Source organism: Lactuca virosa, chromosome 1, assembly GCF_052849685.1.
Source record: "Lactuca virosa cultivar CGN04683 chromosome 1, Lactuca_virosa_CGN04683_v6, whole genome shotgun sequence".
Taxonomy (NCBI): domain Eukaryota; kingdom Viridiplantae; phylum Streptophyta; class Magnoliopsida; order Asterales; family Asteraceae; genus Lactuca; species Lactuca virosa.
In genome coordinates, this window is record NC_136426.1 from 173,609,869 (window position 1) to 173,634,543 (window position 24,675).

The 24,675-nt window shown below is 40.4% G+C and overlaps 1 protein-coding gene and 1 long non-coding RNA gene across 2 annotated transcripts; both read right to left on the reverse strand.

Annotated features, from left to right (window-relative positions):
• Positions 1-1,725: 1,725 nt before the first annotated feature.
• Positions 1,726-5,720, reverse strand: LOC145161424 (UDP-glycosyltransferase 85C2-like). Its single transcript, XM_079080937.1, has 2 exons — positions 5,181-5,720; positions 1,726-2,940 (listed from the first exon to the last, which is right to left on the reverse strand). Exons 1-2 carry the CDS (start codon positions 5,677-5,679, stop codon positions 1,994-1,996), a joined length of 1,446 nt encoding a protein of 481 aa, XP_078937063.1. The 5' UTR covers positions 5,680-5,720; the 3' UTR covers positions 1,726-1,993.
• LOC145161452 (uncharacterized) lies at positions 3,258-4,402 on the reverse strand. Its single transcript, XR_013738497.1, has 2 exons — positions 3,856-4,402; positions 3,258-3,731 (listed from the first exon to the last, which is right to left on the reverse strand). It is a non-coding gene; the product is annotated as an uncharacterized LOC145161452 (long non-coding RNA).
• Positions 5,721-24,675: the final 18,955 nt, after the last annotated feature.

The following is a 24,675-nucleotide window of genomic DNA, read 5'->3' on the forward strand; positions in this document are numbered from 1 at the left end:
GCCAAAATTTTGCTTTATCTCTGAGTTAATCATCAACCTGCAAATGTCATTAAAGCACAAATGTATATTTAACCCCATGGTAATAATAGAGTAACTTTAAATGAATTCTCCTCTCACATACATATACCGCTTCAATAAAAAGTGCTTTTAGCATCATTTCAATGATATATAATGATGTCTTTTTAAGATAAATAAAATAAAATAAACAATATTTTGGATGAATTTATAGATTGTATATTTGTTATTTATGCATTTAAAATAATATTTGATTTTGGTATCAATTCGATGATAGTAACGATATCTTTTTAATTACAAGGCATTTAAATTATATATATAAATTTTAACTATTTATATTTTGGATAAAAGAAAATATACATAAAATATAATAAAAGATAAGTAGTACGAATCGTTTATAGAATTGTTTTGGCAATTAACATATTATTGAAGGGGAAAAAGATAAAAACGATAGGGCCTAAATTGAAACTACTTGAAGTGGGCGGTGGAAAGGTGGGGCCACAACCCTATTTTTGTAAAAAGAATCCTAAGAGCCCTATTTTTGCAAGATGATTCCAAAAGGGCAATGTTGGGGTAGATGAATGTTAAGAATTGAAGTGTCCTCACAAGGCTACGATACATAATGATTGGCTATAGGTATTTTAGTGGTGGCTAATGTTTTTTTATTTTATTTTTAATCATATATTAACCGGAGTTTTAATAGGGTTCCATATTGTCATATCTAAAAGATCTAGAATATACATTAAATATATATTATGAGATAAGAAAATGTCATTTGCAGGCCTGGTCATTGAGCTACAAATAAGTTGTTGACATCAGCTAAGGACAAATCTAATTTACTATTTAGTATGAGTGAAATCGAGAGATAAATGTAAAAAGTGGGAAAACCTTGAAACCATTCCCGTGGTGCTTTTTTAAGGCTATTAGGTGTGGACAACGGTGTTCCATGTTGTTACATGTTATAACATGAAGTGGGGATGATGTTCCCCATGTTATTACATGTTATAAGATGGTGTTAAGAGGAGGGAGATAGAGAGAAAAAGAGGAAAAAAATGATGTGATTCGATGTTATCTCCCGTTCCTGTTACCACATCCTAATAAGACAACATCTAATAACACCAAGCGGGGGCGGTGTTCCATTGCGTTTTTAGGCGTTTTTAGCTAATAATGGAAGTGGGCATTGCCCACTCCTAGCAGTCTAAGGCAATATAGAGACTTTTGTAGGTAGAAAACATGTGACAGACTAGATGGTCCGTGAAACCTAGCCGCAACAATATATTAGGGTTAGGTCCGAGATGAGATTCGACAAGGAGATAGAGATGAGAGCGGGATCCAAGACTAGAGAGAAAGAGTGAGCGAGCGTGATTTGTTAAATGATACCATATTAGAACTGATATTAGGTATTGTGGAAAGGGTAAGTGGTTGAGGGTTTAAGTTTTGTTGTAGACAAATGAATAGATTTTAGGAGTAAATTTAGCAGATGGTGTGTGTTAGCTGGTACAGATGGTGTGTGTTAGCTATACAAAAAAAAAAAAAAAACTAATATTTTTCCATAAATCTGATTCTCATTAATTAATGAAATTTATAGATATATAACATATATAGTGGGCCGGATAAATACCCCACATAAAATATACAAATCAGCTAAATAATCATGTACGTTAATATATATGTGGAATAAAATCTACATTTACAGGATGTAGGTAGGTATTAAGTGGATAAAACCAAAATAATATTAAATATAACTTTAATATTATCTTGAAACGAATTCCATTTTCACTACTAGCAACATAAGCATCAGGACATGATATTATGTTAATTTACTAACCGATATCAATGGAACAAAGACATAATACAAGTTCTTATATTTTTAGGATTCACACAACATATATATGACGAAATACATGATCAAATAAAAACCAAAAGGATGAAACATTAGCAAGTTTCTTGAAACCTGGAAGAACATATGAAACACTAGTTAGTTTCTTGAAAACATATCAATGTCATTGGCAAGTGCCTCAACATTTAAAGAAGACGAGCCATTAGGACCGGTTGCAATTTCTATCTTTTTCTTCCACTCCATAGCCTTGTTTCTCATTTGTTTACCTTTGGGTCCTTTTATCATCTTCCTAATGAGCATCTCAACTTCAGCCCTGTTTACGTTACCCCCGATCTCCATGCCAACTTCCCATTCTGTGCATATTTTCCTACAACTAGTTGGTTGATCCCATAAATAAGGCCAACACAACATGGGGACCCCCGCAGATAAGCTTTCAATGGTGGAACCCCAGCCACAGTGAGTCAAAAATACACCAACTGAAGGGTGGTTTAACACTTTTTCCTGGGAGCACCAACTTGCTATAAAGCCTCTCTTCTTAATCATATCTTTCAGTGCTGAAGGCAAGGTAGAAGACTCTCCAACAACCAAATTAGGCCTAATGATCCAAAGAAAATCATGATTGCTATTAACAAGTCCCCAACCAAACTCTACCAGCTGTTCTAAAGACACAGATATTAGGCTTCCAAAATTGACATATACCACAGAATGTGGTTCCTTCGATTGCAGCCATTGAAGGCAGTCATCTTCTTCTTTCCATAGACTGTAGCCCTTGATATCCAACTTGGTTGTTTCTTCCTCAAGATTTATCGGATTTAGAAGCAACTCCAATGGTCCAATGGTGTAGACGTGAGGAATCATGGATTGGAGGGCTTTGATGACTGTGGACTCTAACTCGTCAAATGTATGTATGATTATATTGGGGACCTTCCTAGTTGCATCGATGCATGCAATGACAAAATTATAGTCTTCATCATTAGGGTTTGCGATTCGAATATAACCTGGAAGATCCTTTAAACGAAATCCTTCCAATCCCGGAATCCAATCTATTACAGTGTCAAGATATCCATTGGTGAGGTAACTTTCATCTGAAACATTAGAACATATAAGTAAAAAAAATAAGTTCTCATTTAATCCGAATTTTTTTTAATATAAAGTCTTTTATGATATTAAGCACACACTTATTATGTTTTGATTAATTTATGTAATATTTAATAGACAAAATTGCAAAAATGGTCCCTGTGGTTGGCAAAATTATGTGACTTTGGTCCAAAAAACTTTGACGGTGCGCCAGTGGTCCAATTTTGAATCTTTTTATTGTTTTTGGTTCCTATACACTTAAAAAAGACAATTATCCCCTTACAATTTATATTTTTCATTTTCTTTAATTCCGGAAATACATAAATTAATTTAATTAATATTTTTCATTTATATTTCATTTGTCTTTTCTCTCTCAACAAAAGAAACACACACACACACTCAAGACTGCAACCACCAATAACTACCACCGTCCGCCACCGACTGCCACCACCATCCACTACAAACAATTAATCTCATCCTCATCCATCTTTCTTTCCTCAGACCTCGATGAAATTTCCCCACCAGCACCACCCAACACCACCCTTCTAATTGGTGTTGTCCCTGCCCAAATACCACCACCTCCATTTTTCAATGATTAAGGGTTTCAGCCGCCACCACCACCGCCAAAAAGATGACGCCATCGTCATTCACCACCATCGTCGTTCTCAACCACTATTCGCCGCCAATCACCTTCATTTCCCCTACCCTTACCTCTTCTTCCTTAACCAGATGACTCTTCACCGCTGACCACCAAACCACTGTTCATCGATTTTTTCAAATGCCTCTCCATCCCAGAAGACTTGAAACATAAGAAAAAAAGGGGGTGATCGATTCGGAACGGGTTTACAAGAACCTCAATGTTTCATCAAAAGTACAGAGAAATGAAAAATTTTCTACCTAGCTAGATAAAGCAAAAATCGAACCTCGTATAAAATCTTTAAAGGCTTGTCGACTGCGAGAGTCTTAGAGAGAAAAACACTAACTTGTTTTTACAGATTCTGGGTTTTGGTGATATACATGTCCGATTTCATAGTTTTCTTTACATGCATCTGAATTCTAAAATTTATGCTCATAGATGATGGTCAGACGATTTTGTATTGCCCAGATGTATATGAACTTACCCCTCTTGGTGCAAATCGAAAACCCAGAAGATGATCCTCTCTAATTTGCGTTATTTATTCTTTGGCATGGGTTTTTTTGTAAGGTATTGGATGTGTGTAACGGTCTCGTTTGCAGATCCGAAAACTAACATTTGGAGCTACCGGAGAAGACGAAGGGCCAGTGGTAGATGGGTCGCGTCATTGGCATTTGCATTTGGGTCGCAAGCCACCGTCACTGGAGTTTTCTAGGGGTGGGCGGTGTTGCACAAGTAAGGCGCGACAATGGTGGTGTATGTGGTGGTTTTCGAGCATCGGTAGAATAGATGGAGAGGGTAGACTAATTACCAATTTTGGTTTTGTTGAGAGAGAGAGAGAGAGAGAGAGAGAGAGGGCATAGTGGGTGATAATTTATTTAATTATTTATTTTTTAATAAAATAGAAGGAAATTAAATAAAATAAATTAAAAATTAATTATTTAAGGGCATATTGGTCATTTTATGTTGGGTGTGGACCAAAACCACATAAAAATGACAACTATAGGGACCAAAACCGCAGAAGGCATCTAAAATTGGACCGCTGGTGCACTGTCAAACTTTTTTGGACCAAAGTCACATAATTTTGCCAACCACAGAGACATTTTTGCAATTTTGTCTATTTAATATAAGTTGTGTCGGTACTTCTATGATCGTCGTTACCAAATAATTATATTATCTAATTTACCTCAAATATTTATTTATGATTCTAGTTAATAACGAATAAATATCTTAAAAAGATGACATAAATAAATGAAAAATGGAAAAATACATTATTTTCGTTATTTATCGGTTTAAAAATTTAACTATTTGGACATTGCACAACATCAATAAAATTTTTTTTATTTAAAAAGACCCTCTTTCTTGGTCAACATAGAATTGTAGACAGGAAGAGACAAAAAAATGTAACATATATATTTCAGTACTATAAAATTTTTGTCGGAATTTTCGAAAATCTGTCGGATACCACTAGTAAAAATAATTACCACTTCTAGTTCTTCCTTCGTCACCGAATGTGAATTTTAATATAAGTTACCTTATTATACACCTTTCACAACAACATCTATGTGAGAAGTTATTATATTCTCGTGAAATGAAAGGAATTAAGAAACTAACCTTTAAGTGGTATAAGTTCTTTCTCAATTAGACGTGGAGCTTGGTAATATCCCATGAAAGCACAAGCAGAAAAAGTCCAAAAATGCATGATTGGGACTTTAAGCTTCTCAGCAGCATCAACAGTGAAAGGCATCATCCCATCAGCAATCAAACAAGTAACCGGGCTCTCGAGTGTGGCCACAAGATCAAATAAGGGGGCCAATAATTTGGTTAGAACAGACTTACTGACTTCATATTGGTATCTTGGTGAACCCTCGGGAACGCTAACACAATCAGGAATGGTCTTGAATTCGAACCCTGTCTCGTCATCGAAAGATTTTAGGCCTCCGGAGTTGAGTAACTGCTTGTGGTTAAGCTCAGTGTTGACAAAGGTTATGAGGAGGCCCTTGTGGTGCAGTAGCGTTGCTAATTTCAGCATGCACTTGATGTGGCTTTGTGCTGGATATGGTATGAACACCACATGTCGCTTGCTTTCACCGTTCACACGTACAGTTTCCATCTTACGTTGTATGGGTGTGAAAAGTTAGTAAGATATATTGACCGAGTGATTGCGACTTGTCTTGTTATATAATACAGAGTAAATTACAAAAATGGTACCGATGGTTATATGTAAATTACAGATTGGATCCCTGAAAGATTTTCTCTTTTGCTTTTTGATGTTTATGGTTTCAATGTTTCTCTGAATCAAGTCCTTCCACTAACACCGTCAAAGTTTAATTTTAAATAATTGTAGAATTACCATGTTGCCATTTCTTTAATAATCTCTATTTTTATTTAGGATTCACTCCAGTCGCCTGAATTCATTCCTCACATTTAGTGTGTGATGGAAATTAACCCCTTTTCCACTCCCAGTCAAAACAAGTAAAAGAATTTATGTCCAGCCAAACTGACAAAAAATGAAGAATACAACACCATAAAACTGAAAACGTGCATCTTGAGTATTTATAAGTGTTGATATTCATAGCTTGGAATTCATACGATGGAGATGAAGACATGGGACGGTGTTAGTTGAAGTTGGAAGGATTTGATGCAAGCTGAAACCAGAAGGATCAAAAAAGCAAAAAGGTTATCTCAGTGACCCAATTCATAATTTTATATTTTTATATAACAACCGGGACCATTTTTGTAACTTACTCTATAATATATATTAGGCACGATACGTATGGTGTTTTTGTTGCCAAACAGCGTTAAACACATTTTATGTAACATATAAAAGAAAGAGGTGCTTATTATTTTAATACAATAAATACAATATACGAGTCTGGAAGATATATATGTATATTTTTTAGCGGGACCAAATTTAAGACATTGTAGTTACTAGTATATAAGTATAATAAACCAGATTTTAAAGTATAACGACAAGTTAAATATAATAGGTTTATAAAACAAATCCTTACTTTAAGACATTAATTTAATTATATGGTAAATGATAAAAAAAGTCACTAACTTTTCAATTATTTTTTCTTTTTATTTTGACACCATGATTTTTTCTATCACAATTAAGTCATCATGTTTTCAATTTATTGCAATTCGGACCGGTTACCGTTCAGGTCATCCGATTGCCAACGTGACATAATGACGTGTTAGAAACGAAAAAAAATGCAGCAAAAGACACTGTTTTCATTTTTATGCGATTTTGACACTAAATTTTCAAAAAAAAAATTCCAATTTTTACACTAAGTTTTTGATTTTTTCTAATTTCAACATCAATGAAATAACATGCAAACATATAATTGGTCTATTACCCTATAATATAATAAAATATATGTACAATCGATTAAAAACATAATATAAATGAAATAAACATATGCAAAGACATAATTGCTCTATTTTCTTTACTTGATTTTCTTTTTTCCTTTCAAACTCATTATCACATAATCTTGGTTAAGAGAAACCTATCCAAGCTTAAAGAATTTATCTATGAGATTGTATCGGTCCACCCAACCATCAAGATCAAGATTTTCAATGTGGATTTTTCTGGCGAGAATACGGTCGCCGAAGTTAGGTATTTTTGTGAATTATGTGTAACATCCGGATTTTCAGGTATCATAATTTAAGTATTTATTTTGAGTTAAGAGGAGGGACTCGACGAGTTGACGCCTAAACTCGTCGAGTAGGATCGTGACTGATGACTCGGAATAATGAATGGACTCGACGAGTCGGTGAGTCTACTCGACGAGTCCGCGCTGTGGACAGAAACCCTAAATCTTTGGGCTTGAGCCCTATTTAAAGGCACTTATGGCCTTCAAATGCGGCTACCTTTCAGAAGAGAGAACCCTAATCGAGTCTTGAGTGCCTTGAGAAAGAGAGAGAGAGAGAGAGAGCCATCTAAGCTTCTTGGTGGGTGTTTTGCAAGGAAGAAGAAGAGCCAAGCTAAAGAGGGACCAGAGGAGGTTATAGATCCGCGATTTACAATCCAGGAGCATCAGGGGAGGTATCAATTCGAATTCCTTTCTTCCCTATTTGAGTAAATCTTCCTTTAAGGAAGATTAGGGCATGTATTACCTCCTTGGTGGGGTTTTGAGTGCATCAAACCCCCCTTTTCGAGTTTGTGCTATAGATCTGGACCTTGTTAGGTCCAGATAGACTGAAAGTGATCAGCCTTGGTGGTGCAACCATGGGACCTTGAAGCTTGGAAGCCATTAATGGAGTTTTATTGTTATTTTGCAAAATACACCATGCATGGGCACCAAGTTCAGACCTTTACGTGACTTTTGGGTGAAAAATACACCATGCATACGTGTTTGAGGTGACTGTTGAGTTGATGTTTTATACAAGTTTTAAACTGTATAAGTATTTTTATCTACAAATATGTTGGGTAGAACATGGGTAGATAGTTGGTGTGTGATAAACTAAAGTGATGAGAGGTCTCGATGTGTTTTGAGATTCAGTCATCTAGCGGAGTTTGGATGACGACCACGGACTTTCTAGACAGTCCAGTGGGAAACATTAGCAGGCCCGCAACCTGTAGGTGTTAATGAACTTGGGTGTTTATTCGTTGTACTCCAATCCCCCTCATGGTTGCCTTTAGGACATGTATGGCTAAGGAAACCCCTTAGCAGTAGTGTCCATCCCGATGATATTCTTTAGGCTAGGTCCCCTTGTGAAAAGTGTTTAGGGACGTAAAGTGAGGATAACGGGAACGGGTAATCAGGGTTATTATTGATTGATGAATTTAATAAGTTTATTATTACTGTGGGTTGAAAACCCTATATGCTCACCAGGCTCCCAAGCCTGACCCACTCAGTTTTTTTATGATTACAGGTAGTGGACCCCGAGCATAGTCGGAGGATGACGTGAGATTTTTGGATTATAGGCCAGTAGTTGTAAATAACTGTAGTAAGGCTTATAATGTCTTGTTTATGCTTTTGATCTGTATCGGAACATGACATCCTGAGGTTTTGATATATATGAAAAATATATACCTTCTTAATGAAAGGTATTGATAAACTTTTATCATATGTTGTTTGGGGACCAATTCCGCAACATCTTTTGAAAAGATTTCTCTGATTTTATTTTAAAAAGCATAAATTAAATCGGTCTTTTGTGGCCGAGAAATTAGGGGATGTCACAGTTGGTATCAGAGCATTAGTTTAAACGAACTTAGAAATATCCTACGATTTCTAGACTTAAACTTAGAATGCTAAGTGATGATTGTGAGATGAGTGTCTACCATATTTTAGACACGAGCACTAGTTTATTTTAGGAAAGATGCCTAAAATGCCCTTATGTGCTAAATGCTATGTGTTTGCCATGTGTACTATTATTTGTTCGGATCTATGGTCTGTTGCCGACCGGATCTGGAAACCTTATGTGTGTAGGATTCTAAGTGTATGATTACGAGATTAGAACTAACATGTAAACGTTTCGGAGTGATAAGGGAATTGAAATGTCTAACAAGGATAAAGACCTAAATCCGCCTTATTCGGTATATATAGGTTGTAATGGCAAGAACTCGTAGTGGAGTTGCAAATGCAAACGGAAACAGGGATCAACAGCCTCAACCTCAAGTAGTTGAGCAAGTACCTGTTGTAGGAGCTGCACCTGAGCCAATGACGATGGCTGGGGTACAAGCAATGATACAGACGATGTTGGATCGCCAAATGGAGGAGACGAGGCGATTACTACAACAGAATAGGGAAGAGACTACGATACCTATTGAACATCCCGTACTGAATGAAGGGCAATCAGTAGGAGGGAACTATAGTGGGACTCTTGGTCAAGCCAACCCACCGATAGTTAGACAAAACAACCAGGATGAAGGAGCTGATGGACGCGGGTGCAAATAAAAAGCTTTCATGGCATCTAAACCACCGTGTCTATCTGGGAGTCCGACACCGATGGAAGTCATGAATTGGATCTTCGAAATGGAGACGATGTTTGAAAGCTGTGAGTGCAGCGAAAAACAAAAGACCACACTTGCAATTCCTCTGTTAAAGTCTGTTGTGTTGAACTGGTGGAAGTTACTAGCTAATTCGATGCCTAAGGGAGAAGCTAGTAAGATGTCTTGGGAAGATTTTGTGGTACAACTGAAATTGCAGTACTGCTCTGAGCAGGATCTTCTGGAAATTAATAATGAGTTCCAGAATTTAAAGAAGGGAAAGATGAGCGTTACTGAATACGCTGCTAGTTTTACTGAAAAGATGAAGCTTGTTCCTTACCTAGTTCCAACGGAACTCTTTAAGGTTAACAAGTTTGCCCTCGGATTACCAGCGGACTTTGGTCCTATGGTTAAGCAAGCACCCACTTTGAAAGCCGCCATCTGGGCTGCTAAAAATGTTGAGGTTCAGATCAAAGAGAAGGGTCTGGAGAGGGCAGAAGTTGGTGAAAAGAGAAAATTTGAAGGAACTTCAGGTTCCAACAAGAGAAGAAAATTTTCTAAGTCTAAGAAGTTTGGAGGAGGAGGAGGTGAAGTGAAATGGTGTGAGAAGTGCAAGAAAAAGCACTCTGGGAAATGTAGCGAGGAGGTGACTTGCTACAAATGTGGAAAGACTGGGCATTATGCTAATATGTGTCCGTCCGACAAGAGGGTATGTTTTGAGTGCCGTGAAGAAGGACGTGTTTTTAAAGACTGTCCAAAGAGGAAGGATGCAGCAAAGCCCAATCTACCACCAAAGCCGAAGGCGAGAGCCTTTCAGATGACCCTTGAAGCTGCAAAAGAATAAGTCGATGTCGCTTCAGGTACCTTTCTCATAAACGAATTGCCTACCTAAATTTTGTTTAATTCTGGAGCCAATTACTCCTTTATATCGCATGAATTTGGTAGAAAACTAGCTTTGCCTGTAGATAGACTAGTTAATGTCTTATTAGGCGAGATTGCTAGTGGCAAGTTTGTACCTGTTAGCCATCGTATGAAGAATATCCTCATTGACTTGGATGGGAATAAGTTCCACGAGGAATTATTGCCTATCGAGTTAAATGGATTCGACATAGTTTTAGGAATGGATTGGCTTAGCGCCAATGACGCCGAAATATTGTGTAGGAAGAAAATAGTAAAAGTAAACCCACCAGGGAGAGAGTCGTTTATGGTGTACGGAGACAAATGCAGAGTAAACTCTGTAATCATTTCCCTAATGAAAGCCAGAAAGTGTTTGGCCAAGGGGTGTACATCATATTTAGCGTTCGTGATCGATGCTAAGAAGGAAAAGAAGGAGGTGCAGAATATTCCGGTGGTGTGTGATTATCCGGAAGTCTTTCCCGAAGATCTTCCCGGATTGCCCCCTGATCGACAAGTTGAGTTTCGTATCGACTTGTTACCAGGAACGACGCCGATAGCCAAAGCACCCTATCTATTAGCACCAACCGAAATGAAAGAACTTATGACACAACTTCAGGAGTTATTGGACAAAGGTTTCATTCGACCTAGTTCATCACCCTGAGGAGCCCCAGTGTTGTTTGTAAAGAAGAAAGACGGGAGCATGAGAATGTGCATCGATTACAGAGAGCTGAATAAAGCGACAATAAAGAACAAGTATCCGTTGTTGAGGATCGATGACCTGTTCGACCAGTTGCAAGGTTCGAGATACTTCTCGAAGATCGATCTTAGGTCAGGATACCATCAACTGAAGGTGAGGGAGCAGGATATCGAAAAGACTACGTTCAGAACAAGATATGGACACTATGAATTTTTGGTTATGTCCTTCGGATTAACCAATGCCCAAGCAGCTTTCATGGATTTAATGAACAAGGTTTGTAAACCATACCTTGATAAATCCGTGATAGTATTCATAGACGATATCTTGATCTATTCGAAAAGCAAGCAGGAGCATGACAAGCATCTTCGTGAAGTGCTAGAAGTTTTGAAAAAGGAGAAGCTGTATGCAAAGTTCTCCAAATGTGAATTTTGGATTCAAGAAGTCCAATTTTTAGGTCACGTGGTTAACCAAGAAGGAATAATGGTTGACCCAGCAAAGATTGAAGCTGTGATGAAGTGGGAACAACCAAAAAGTCCTACGGAGATTAGCAGCTTTTTATCATTAGCCGGATATTATCGCCGATTTATCCAAGGCTTTTCTTCGATCGCTACTCCATTAACAACTTTGACCCACAAAGGAGCTACTTATTCTTGGAATGAAAAGCATAAGGAGGCCTTTGAAAAGTTAAAGAAGAGACTGTGTGAAGCACGAATTCTTTCGTCACCTGAAGGAGTTGAGGACTTCGCAGTCTATAGTGATGCCTCTGGAGTTGGGTTAGGATGTGTTCTGACCCAAAGGGATAAAGTGATAGCGTATGCATCGAGGCAGTTGAAAGAGCATGAAAAGAACTACCCCACTCATGATCTGGAGTTGGCAGTGGTAGTGTTCGCCTTAAAGATATGGATGCATTATCTTTATGGTACTAAGTGTAAACTTTTCACTGATCATAAGAGTCTTCAATATCTCTTTAATCAGAAGGAATTGAACATGAGACAGCGGCGCTGGCTGGAACTACTCAAGGACTACGACTGTGAGATACTTTACCACCCTGGTAAAGCAAATGTTGTTGCTGATGCTCTCAGTCGGAAGGTAAATCTTGAAAAGAGAAGGCCAAGAGCGTTGAGAATTGAAGTCGTCTCGACAATTGTGGAAAGTATAAAGAAAGCTCAGGAGGAAGCTTTAGAGAAAATTGACCGAAAGGAGGAACGTTTGGGAAAAACGTTGGTGTTTGATACGAACGGTCAGGGACTGAAGGTATTCAAAGATAGGATTTGGGTACCTAAGACGGGAGGAGTAAGAGGTCTTCTGATGGAAGAAGCTCACAAAACCATGTACTTAATTCATCCCGGCAGTACGAAAATGTATAGGGACCTAAAACCCTATTACTGGTGGCCGACGATGAAGCTCGATGTTGCTAAGTATGTGGCCGAGTGTGTAACTTGTGCTAGGATTAAGGCACAACATCAGAAACCGTATGGGAGTTTAGAACCTTTACCTGTACCCATGGGTAAATGGGAAGATATCACTATGGATTTTGTGACTAAACTGCCTAGAACAAGGAACGGTCACGACATGATTTGGGTGGTCGTTGATCGCTTCACTAAGAGTGCGCATTTCATAGCCGCTAACGAGAAATGGTCTATGGATAAACTTGCGAATTCTTACGTGAAGGAAATTGTGAGGCTACACGGTGTTCCGTTAACGATTGTATCCGATCGTGACAGCCGTTTTACCTCAAGGTTTTGGAGGAATCTACAAGAGGAATTGGGTACCAAGTTGTGTTTGAGTACAACTTACCATCTGCAAACTGATGGTCAGAGCGAACGAACGATTCAAACATTGGAGGATATGCTGAGAGCATGTACCCTAGAATTCCAAGGTAACTGGGATGAACACTTACCTCTAGTAGAATTCTCCTATAATAACAGTTTCCACTTGAACATCTAGATGGCACCTTATCACGCTTTGTACGGAGAAAAGTGTCGAGCGCCGTCATGTTGGCTGGAAGCTGGGGAAAAGCAGTTTATGGGACTTGAAATAGTCCATCAGACTGCTGGAAAGTTGAAAGTGATTAAGGAAAGGATGTTAGCTGCTCAAAAGAGCTATGCTGACAAGAAAAGACAACCGATATCATTCGAAATTGGAGATTCGGTTTTACTTAAAGTCTTGTCATGGAAGGGACTTATAAGATTTGGTAAAAGGGGAAAATTGAGTCCAAGGTTTATTGGACCATTTAAAGTTCTTCAGAGGATCGGGAATCAAGCTTACAAGCTAGAATTACCGGAAGAACTGGAGGGTATTCATAACACATTTCATGTGTGTTATTTGAGGAAGTTCACGGGAGGTGTGCCCGACATAATTCCCATTTCTGAATTAAGGTTGGATGAGAGCAAGAGGTTAATTGGAGAACTTGAGGCAATCGTTGACCGTAAGACTAAGAAGTTGTAACGTAAGATAGTCGATTTAGTGCTTGTGCGTTGGAAACATATAAATGGGCCAAATCTTACCTGGGAAACGGAGAGTGACATGGTGAGTCGCTACCCGTAGTTGTTTGTCGTTGTATGATTCCGGGGACGGAATCATCCTAAGGGGGAGAGAGTTGTAACGCCCGTGTTTCTAGGCTAGGCATTAATATTGACATAATGGTCTAGGTTAAACTTTGTGACTCATTTTGGAGAAATGAAAAGGAATTATGTGAATATTATGTGTTTTATGTGTTTTATGCTTAATTATTAGGGTTTAAATAATTAAGAATAAAAATGAGCGTCAAAAATTAAATTTTAGATAAAGCCGATATCTATTAAGAAACTTGTGGTGGGCGTGACAAGGATTACGGATATATAAAGAATGCCGAAATCCGAGTTATAACGAAAAAGTTATGACCTGTCGAAGTTTCGCAACAAACCGGCACGGTGTCGAATGTCGTAAAAAGTGAGTTTTTGATAAACTACTTTTTAGCCTTAGTGATCTAAACAAAACTCGTAGTATTCGTTAAACCGAGAAGTTCGATAAAAAGAACGCCCAAATCTGACTTCGTATGAGGAAGTTATGATTTTTCGAAGTTTCAGCTTAGCAGTAGACAGCTAAAAACTCGAATTTTAGATCGAGTGATTTTTAGCCGACAAGACCTAAACGAGAATCGAAGGTCTCGTCATTAGTAGCACAACGGTAAAAAGTCTGACAAAAACGGACGTCGGATGAAGAAGTTATGAATTTTTAACGGATTTCCTGTCCCGGTCTGTTAAAAATAATAATATAAAAATTAAAGTCAAAATTAGCCAACGAAGTCTAAACGAAAGTTATGGCGTATGCGAAAGTTATGGATTTTAGAAGTTTTGGCGCGAAAATCGAGAAAATTCGCATAGTCACGTTTTTGCCACGTCACCTTCGCTGAAAGAGTGCCACGTGTCCGAAATTGGTGAGTCATGTGAAGCCACGTGTCGTCTTCCCTCGCATGAATAGTAGCTGCGTGTCGGATTCTGATTCGACCGAAGGGAGGCCCAATCCGAAGCTCGCAGCTGGACCGAGCCTCGCACCGCCTTAGCCTCCGAGCCTCGCAGATGGACCACTAGACCTCGGTCCAATCAGCAGCTGCTACCGAGGCCTTCGCACGTGCAGCCACCTGCAGACCCTCGCCTACGGACCCCACCACCAGAACCGACTTCGGACCCCTATAAATAGAAGGGTTCTGCGAGCCTTCTCGGGTACTTTTGGGATTTCACCATCTTTCACCCCTTTCTTCATATTTTCTTCATCTTAACATTCCCCGAAGCCCCGGTATCGATTATAACCCCCGGAATACGCCACGAAGTGCCCATGAAGCCCGGAAAATTTATCTTTTCGGTTTTGAAGCCCGACCTTTCGCAGAGCCCGGTTTCTCAATAAAACTCCCGGTTTTATTAGAAACGATCGTTTTAGGAAACGAATTGCTGCCCGATTTTCATTAAATCAGGTGAGTGTGTAGTTACTTTCACCTTACACATAGATATGAAGTATTTTATATAAAATACGTGATGTGTGAATATTTATTGTTTGTTTATTTGAGTTGGATGTTGAAGGTGTGATTTATACATGTTTTTAAATATTTTAAACCGTATATGTATTTTTATCTACAAAAATGTTGGGTCAAACATGGGTAGATGAAATAATGGGTGTGTGATGAAAGGTGAGTTGGATAAAGGAGATGATCAGTAATATTGATCATAAGTTGAGGGTGAGTGGTGAAAGGAGATCATAAGTTGAGGGTGAGTGGTGAAATATGAGATAAGCCCTTACCCAAACGGTGACCCCCGTCATTCAGCAGAGTAGGGATGACAACCATGGACTATTCTAGATGGTCTGTGGAACACTAGCAGGCCCGCAACCTGTAGGTGTAATGAACTATATGTTCATTTGGAGTACTCTAAAAACCCATTGACATGTATGACAGGGGTGAATACTGTCAATAATACTGTCAATAAATAAGAGCTATGAATTTAGTCCCTGTTGTATAAACCCTGGTGATGGTGTGACCTTGTGCCTATTCCTTAGGATGAATCCTTAGGAAGGAGTGATAGTTGAATCTTAGGGTAAACCCTTAAGAAATTAATAAGATAATGGGGTTGGGGTAATTTGGTTGATTGATTGATGTTTAAGTACAATAAATTTATTTATTGTGGGTTGAAAACCCTATATGCTCACCAGGCTTCCAAGCCTGACCCACTCAGCTTTTTATGATTACAGGTAGTGGACCCCGAGCATAGTCGGATGATGATGATGAGTGATTTATGGATTATAGGCCAGTAGTTATAAATAACTGTTGTAAGGCTTATAATGTCTTCTTTATGCTTTTGATCTGTATCGGAACATGACATCCCGAGGTTTTGATATATATATGGGAAATATATACCTTCTTAAAGAAGGGTTTTTATAAACATTATCATGTTTTATATTGGGGACCTATTCCGCAATATCTTTTGAAAAGATTTCTCTGATTTTATTTTAAAAAGCATAAATTAAATCGGTCTTTTTTGGTCGAGAAATTAGGGGATGTCACACCCTACTTCGGACCAGTAGACCTCGGTCCAATCAGGAGAGGACAGCAAGCCTTCGCACGCGCAGACCTCGTGCGAGCCATCCCCCTGCGAGCTTCTGATCTGCGACGCGTGGCTCCTTCTCAGCCGTCGGATCAGGACTTCGGACCCCTATAAATACAAGGGTCATGCGAACCCTCGCGGTTACTTTTGAGATTTTGCCATATTTAGCCCCTTTCTTCATATTTTCTTCATCTTAACATCCCCCAAAGCCCCGATATCGGTTATAAGCCCCAGAATACGCCACAAAGTGCTCGTGAAGCCCGAAAAATTTATCTTTTCGGTTTCGAAGCCCGACCCTCGCAGAGCCCGATTTCTGAATAAAACTCCTGGTTTTATTAGAAACGAACGTTTTAGGAAACGAATTGCTGCCCGATTTTCATCAAATCAAGTGAGTGTATAGTCACTTTCATTTTACACATAGATATGAAGTATTTACCTTATAATACGTGCTATGTGTAAATATATTAATTGTTTATTTGAGGTGACTGTTGAGTTGATGTTTTATACAAGTTTTAAACTGTATAAGTATTTTTATCTACAAATATGTTGGGTAGAACATGGGTAGATAGTTGGTGTGTGATAAACTAAAGTGATGAGAGGTCTCGATGTGATTTGAGATTCAGTCATCTAGCGGAGTTTGGATGACGACCACGGACTTTCTAGACAGTCCAGTGGGAAACATTAGCAGGCCCGCAACCTGTAGGTGTTAATGAACTTGGGTGTTTATTCACTGTACTCCAATCCCCCTCATGGTTGCCTTTAGGACATGTATGGCTAAGGAAACCCCTTAGCAGTAGTGTCCATCCCGATGATATTCTTTAGGCTAGGTCCCTTGTGAAAAGTGTTTAGGGACGTAAAGTGAGGATAACGGGAACGGGTATTCAGGGTTATTATTGATTGATGAATTTAATAAGTTTATTATTACTATGGGTTGAAAACCCTATATGCTCACCAGGCTCCCAAGCCTGACCCACTCAGTTTTTTTATGATTACAGGTAGTGGACCCCGAGCATAGTCGGAGGATGACGTGAGATTTTTGGATTATAGGCCAGTAGTTGTAAATAACTGTAGTAAGGCTTATAATGTCTTGTTTATGCTTTTGATCTGTATCGGAACATGACATCCCGAGGTTTTGATATATATGGAAAATATATACCTTCTTAATGAAGGGTTTTGATAAACTTTTATCATATGTTGTTTGGGGACCAATTCCGCAACATCTTTTGAAAAGATTTCTCTGATTTTATTTTAAAAAGCATAAATTAAATCGGTCTTTTCTGGCCGAGAAATTAGGGGATGTCAACCCCGAGGCCCGGCCAGCGAAGGCCAAGGCACCGAAGGCTCGCGGGAGAGCCTTTCAGTTGATAGCGGAGGAGGTTCGTGCAGCTCCCGATGTCGTGGCTGGTATGTATTTTTTTATTTACTTATACTGAGTTCGAGATATTGTGCTTATATTGTCGTATGCATATGTACTTTTCTTGTGAGTTCTGTACCTGCTTTGGTGTTATTTGACTCGGGTGCGAGTCGATCTTTCGTGTCATTAGCGTTAAGCCAGCACATCAGTATCCGATGAGAGGCGTTGAGTCGACCTCTGCGAGTTTCTATAGCTGATGAGCGAGCGGTTTTTTCTACCGATGTGATTCGAGAATGTGTACTCGACATTTTCGGCGTTGAGTTCCCGATAGATTTGGTACCGATTGCGATGGGGGATGTCTGTGTCATCGTGGGCATGGCTGGTTGAGACAATTTGGAGCTGTTATTGACTGCCAGCGTCAGTTGGTGACCATACGAGACCCTAGTGGGGGAGTACTTACGGTGTATGGCGAGGGTACCCGTTCTGGATCAACATTTTGCTCGGCTGCCAGGGCGAGACAGAGTCTACAGCAGGGCTATAGAGGGTTTGTAGCCTATGTGATGGATACACGAGTTGTCGCAGAAAGGCCGAGTTCTGTCGATGAGGTTCCGATAGTGCGTGAGTTTCCGGATGTTTTCCCCGAGGAATTGCCGGGTGTGCCTCCGAAGAGGCAGGTAGAGTTCCATATTGATTTGGTTTCGGGAGTGGTGCCTATTGCCAAGGCACCCTATCGCCTTGCGCCACCAGAGATGCAGGAGTTATCCTCGCAGCTTCAGGAGCTGCTGGGGAAGGGATTCATCCGACCGAGTAGCTCGCCGTGGGGAGCGCCGATCCTTTTTGTCAATAAAAAGGATGGTTCACACCGGATGTGCATTGATTACCGGGAGTTGAACAAATTGACGGTCAAGAACCGTTATCCACTACCGAGGATCGACGATCTGTTCGATCAGTTGCAGGGAGCGTCTTGGTTTTGCAAGATAGACTTGCGGTCTGGAGACCACCAGATGAGGGTGCGTGATGAGGATATCCCGAAGACGGCGTTTAGGACTCGTTATGGGCATTAGGAGTTCGTGGTGATGCCTTTTGGGCTCACCAATGCACCAGCAGCATTCATGGATCTCATGAATTGAGTGTGCAGGCCGATGTTGGATCGATCGGTGATTGTGTTCATCGACGATATTCTAATGTATTCGAGATCCAGAGAGCAGCATGAGGAGCATCTGAGAGAGATCCTTAGAGTATTGACATCGGAGAGGCTTTATGCCAAATTCTCCAAGTGTGATTTCTGGTTACGAGAGGTCCAGTTCTTGGGGCACCTCGTTAATCAGAATGGGATATTGGTCGATCCGGCCAAGATTGAGGCTGTTATGAGTTGGGAGGTGCCGAAATCCCCCACCGAGATCACGAGTTTTCTGGGGTTGGCCGGCTATTATCGGAGATTTATAAGGGATTTATCCAAGATTGTCGTTCCCATCACTAGATTGACCCAGAAGGGCGTTGCTTTTACTTGGGGTCCCGAGCAGCAGACCTCGTTTGAGACTCTTCGCCAGAAATTATGTGAAGCCCCGATGTTAGCCCTTCCGGAGGGAATGGAGGATTTTGTGGTGTACTGTGACGCGTCTATATCGGGGTTGGGTGCAGTGCTTATGCAGAGAGGGCATGTGATAGCATACGCATCGAGGCAGCTGAAGCCTCATGAGACGAGGTATCCCACCCACGATTTGAAGTTGGGGGGAGTGGTGTTCGCCCTCAAAATATGGTGCCATTATTTGTATGGGGTTCGGTGTACCATATACACGGACCACAAGAGTTTAAAGTATCTGATGGATCAGCCCAACCTGAACATGCGCCAGAGGAGATGGTCTGATGTGGTAAAGGATTATGACTGTGAGATCCTGTATCACCCGGGCAAGGCTAACGTGGTAGCCGATGCTCTGAGCCGTAGGGCGGAGAGCGCCCCGATTCGAGATATATGTATGAGGATGACGGTGATGAATCCGATGTTGGATACCATTCGAGAGGCCCAGGCAGAGGCTGTGAGACAGGAGAACCACAAGAGAGAGCGGGTGATTGGGCAGGTATCCGAGTTTGTTACCGATAGCCGAGGGCTTATGACCTTTCGTGGTCGGAATTGGGTGCCGTTTACGGGCGGGACACGTAGTATATTGATGGAGGAGGCGCACAGATCGAGATTCTCGATCCATCCCGGGGCCACTAAGATGTATTTGGACTTGAAGAGAGATTATTGGTGGCCCTGTATGAAGAGGGATGTTGCGTGGGTAGTAGAGAGGTGCTTGACATGTCGCCGGCTTAAGGCCGAGCACCATCGTCCGCATGGCAAGTTGCAGCCTCCAGAGGTTCCCCAGTGGAAGTGGGAACAGATTTCTATGGATTTCATCACCAAATTGCCGAGGACCGCGAGGGGTGTTAATGCAATTTGGGTGATTATGGAGCGGCTGACGAAGAGCGCTCACTTCCTTGCTATCAGTGAGAGCTCTTCTGCTGAGAGGCTGGCAGAGATATATGTGAGGGAGGTGGTGTCGCGGCATGGAGTGACGATCTCGATTGTGTCAGACCGAGATGTATGTTTCACTTCCAGGTTCTGGAAGAAGTTTCATGAGGAGTTGGGTACGAGGTTGCACTTCAGTACCGCTTATCCCCCACAGACAGACGGGCAGAGTAAGCGGACGGTTCAGACGCTCGAGGACATGCTTCGAGCATGTGTTATGGACTTAGGTGGAAGTTGGGATTCATACCTACCTTTGGCTGAGTTTTCCTACAACAACAGCCATCACTCGAGTATTGGTATGCCTCCCTTTGAGTTGTTATATGGAAGGAGGTGTAGGACCCCCATCTGTTGGGGAGAGGTAGGACAGCGAGTGATGGGTAGCACTGAGATAGTGCTTAAGACGACTGAGCAGATTCAACAGGTCAGACAGAGGTTACTGACAGCTCAGAGTCGCCAGAAGAATTACGCGGATAGGCGACGATTCGAGCTTGAGTTACGGGTTGGATACCTTGTACTCCTGAAGGTATCTCCTTGGAAAGGAGTGATCCGGTTCAGGAAGAGGGGCAAGCTGGGGTCCTGATACATTGGACCTTTCAGGGTGATCGCTAGAGTGGGCAAGGTAGCATACCGTTTAGAGCTACCCGAGCAGTTGAGTCAGATCCATGATACCTTCCACGTATCCCAGTTGAGGAAGTGTATAGCCGATGAGACGGCGGTAGTGCCGCTAGAGGATATTCAGGTGTATGCGAGCCTGAATTACATTGAGAGGTCAATCGCGATCCTGGATCGAAAGATTAAGGTTCTGAGGAACAAGGAGGTGCCTCTGGTTCAGGTCCAGTGGCAACATCGGAGAGGGTCCGAGCTGACTTGCGAGTCGGAGACGGAGATGCGGGCGCATCATCCAGAATTATTTGTGGACTGAGACTTCGAGGGCGAAGTCAGATTCTAGTGGGGGAGAATTGTAACATCCGGATTTCCAGGTATCATAATTTAAGTATTTATTTTGAGTTAAGAGGAGGGACTCGACGAGTTGACGCCTAAACTCGTCGAGTAGGATCGCGACTGATGACTCAGATTAATGAATGGACTCGACGAGTCCGCGCTGTGGACAGAAACCCTAAATCTTTGGGCTTGAGCCCTATTTAAAGCACTTATGGCCTTCAAATGCGGCTACCTTTCAGAAGAGAGAACCCTAATCGAATCTTGAGTGCCATGAGCAAGAGAGAGAGAGCCATCTAAGCTTCTTGGTGGGTGTTTTGCAAGGAAGAAGAAGAGCCAAGCTAAAGAGGCACCAGAGGAGGTTGTAGATCTGCGATTTGCAATCCAGGAGCATCAGGGGAGGTATCAATTCGAATTCCTTTCTTCCCTATTTGAGTAAATTTTCCTTTAAGGAAGATTAGGGAATGTATTTCCTCCTTAGTGGGGTTCTGAGTGCATCAAACCCCCCTTTTCGAGTTTGTGTTATAGATCTGGACCTTGTTAGGTCCAGATAGTCTGAAAGTGACCAGCCTTGGTGGTGCAACCATGGGACCTTGAAGCTTGGAAGCCATTAATGGAGTTTTATGGTTATTTTGCAAAATACACCATGCATGGGCACCAAGTTCAGACCTTTACGTGACTTTTGGGTGCTAGAAGGCCAGATCTATAAGTGAGAGAAACAGATCTGACCTCAGCAGGTCAAATGAGTATTGCCATGGAGGAAACTCACCGAGTCCATGAGAGTACTCGACGAGTCAGATCGTGTTGCCCCGCGATTCGTGACCAGTGGTAACTCATCGAGTTGGGAGGTTAACTCGACGAGTCGAGTGAGGCCTTAGAAGGGTTCAGAAGACACGCGTGGACTCGCCAAGTCACCCGAGTGCACTCGACGAGTCTGGTCAAAGTTGGACCGTTGACTGGAGTTGACTTCTGTTGACCTTAGGGTTTTGGTCAACTGATTCAAGAGAGGCCATGAAAGGGGTAGAATGGCCTTCTACCCATTCTTTAGAGATGAGAACATAAAGAGAGTATTGATTAGAGATATTATCATTCTGATAGGCGGAGGCTAGATCAGGGATATTGAGCACGAGAGTTACTAGACATCGTACGAGGTGAGTCTTCTCACTATACATTACCTAGAGTGGTATCTATGTGCAGACCGGAGGGACTTATGTGTTATGTGCTTGCTTGAGATTATGTGCATTGTGATTATGTATGCTATGTGATGTTAGACCGGACCGGATGGTCCAACGACTTACGAGGCCAGAGGGTCCTCAACTAGACCGGACCGGAGGGTCCAACGATTTAGACCGGACCAGAGGGTCCAACGAGCTAGACCGGACCGGAGGGTCCAACGAGCTACGGGACTGGAGGGTCCCGCTGAGACACACTGACTTGAGGGTCTTATCGAGTTATAGCCTCGAGTGGCTTATGTGTTGTATGTGGTATATTGGGGAACTCACGAAGCATATATGCTTACCTTGTTATGTGATATGTGTTTCAGGTACCAACGAGGATCGCGGGAAGGCGCCGTCATGATCTGTACATACTCATAGAGTATTATGTACTTTGTATTGAGATTCTGGGATATGTTTTACTGAGATAACATTTGATACATTTGAGTTTTGAGATTACTTTATGAGATATGTTATGTTTTAAAAATGAAAATTTGTTTTGAAAATTCATGTCGTTACATTATGTCGAGGTGAGTGATCCTGTCTCTAGGTTTTTTCATGAGGGTGGAGAAGAAATGTAACGTAATCCAAAATCAGAGTTATAAAGAAAAGTATCAAGAAATCTCAAATCATAAAACTGTTGATGTGCTTGTACAATCCCGCCTTCGCCTTCCTTTAATATGATGAAGTACCTGAAAAACTTTCCATCCACAACTATAAACCAAAACTTAATGAGAAAATTAAAAAATAATAAAAAATAAAACATAGTGACTTTTGTGCCATTTTTTTGTATCTAGCATGTCGTCATGACACGTCAGCAGTAACAACCAAATGATCTGAAGGAAACCAGTCAACTGGTCAGAATTGCAATGAACTGAAAACATAGTGACTTAATTGTAACAGAAAAAAAATATGGTGTTAAAATCGAAAAAGTGAAAAGTTAGTGACTATTGTGCCATTACCTTAATTGTAAATCCAAAAACACTATATATTTTGTTTATTACACGTTTATCCATATACTATTGTAATTCAATTCATTTTCATAAAAAACTTATCTCGACTAGCTAGATCTAATAATTATATATCATGAAAGTTATTTATTTGTTGATTATGACTTGTTTTGTATTGACATTTTGATTTGTTGATTTCTAATTACATTATCGGTTAGTTGTAAGGTATCCACACGACAAGTACTTAACTAAAACATTCAAACAAAGATAGAAAAAAAAATAGATTTACTTGGTTTACACGATCTACGAACGAATTAGATAGATTTATTATTGATAATGAGATTATGTTTACAATTATATTGAGATAGTATATAGAGTTAGATATAAATGAAACATGCTCCGGATATTATGTCCCACTATCATACTAACACCCGTGGTTTGATATTTATATTATTTGCATTTACTATTCTCGATGTGAGACATCCTTGATATATGCTAGAAGAAAGTGTACACGACTCAACAATCTCCTACTTAAAGGTTGATTAACATATTAATTGACTTCAAAGGCGTATATCTCTCGAAACTAACCCTGTGTAACAGTTGGAGATTATTAGCATCAAGTACACAACTCATAGGTAGCGAAAAAATCAAAACTTCATATACCTAAGTGCATATGCAAACTAGAATCTATGTTTACTATTATATCAACATACTTTGCAAAATAACATAAAAAGGATTACTAAGCTCATATTATCTTATTTGTGTTCTTGTGTGTGCCACTTTTTTGCAAGGTGAAAGATCAAAAGGAGAACCCCTCTAATGGAATCAGAGAAAATTGCTTTCCTCCTTCCCCTTCCTCGCTGCAAGAACAACAACACCAAACCGGATAGACTTTCTTCCGGAAAGTGCATGGACAACCGCCCTTCCCCCTCCTCATAACTTCAGTTATACAATATTCGCGTTCATATATCAACATCAGTCCCCTTCCACACACACCAAATAGCAAAAGAAAGAAACAATGTTTTAAATAACGTTAGGCATGACTTGGCGGCAATGTCAAGCCACAAACTTTTACAAGCCGTTGCAAGCCACATTGTTTGTAAGGCATGACATAAGATGGAAATTTTCTATATATTTAATTATTCTATGTATATTTTCTACTATATATCATTTTTATTTACATATATGACTTAAGGTGACATTTTTTTAAAGAGTGGCGTCAAGTACAAGCCTTCGAGCCATGGCAAGCTTTTTAGAATCTTGGGAAAAACCAACACATTTGAGTTTATTGAAAAATCACCAACCCTAGTAGAGAGTTTGTGATTTTCGGATATGGAGAGTAAGAGAGACAAAGTATCGACGATTTTGAGGAAGGGAATAAGTAGCTGTAGGGTTTAGCCAAGCAGTCTATTTATATGTAGCCATTAGAATCCCATATGGATACAAACTCTAGGGTTTCTCCATATCTTATTCAAACCAGCTCTATCTCTATCCTAGGGACACCAAAACTCTAGAGTTTATCCTTAATATTCAACCTCT

Bases quoted from the DNA above. Each gene is read 5' to 3' on its own strand.
- LOC145161424 (XM_079080937.1), bottom strand. From the start codon at position 5,679: ATGGAAACTGTACGTGTGAACGGTGAAAGCAAGCGACATGTGGTGTTC. The intron at 2,941-5,180 runs GTTAGTTTCTTA...CTAATGTTTCAG, and splicing joins AGAACTTATACCACTTAAAG to ATGAAAGTTACCTCACCAAT.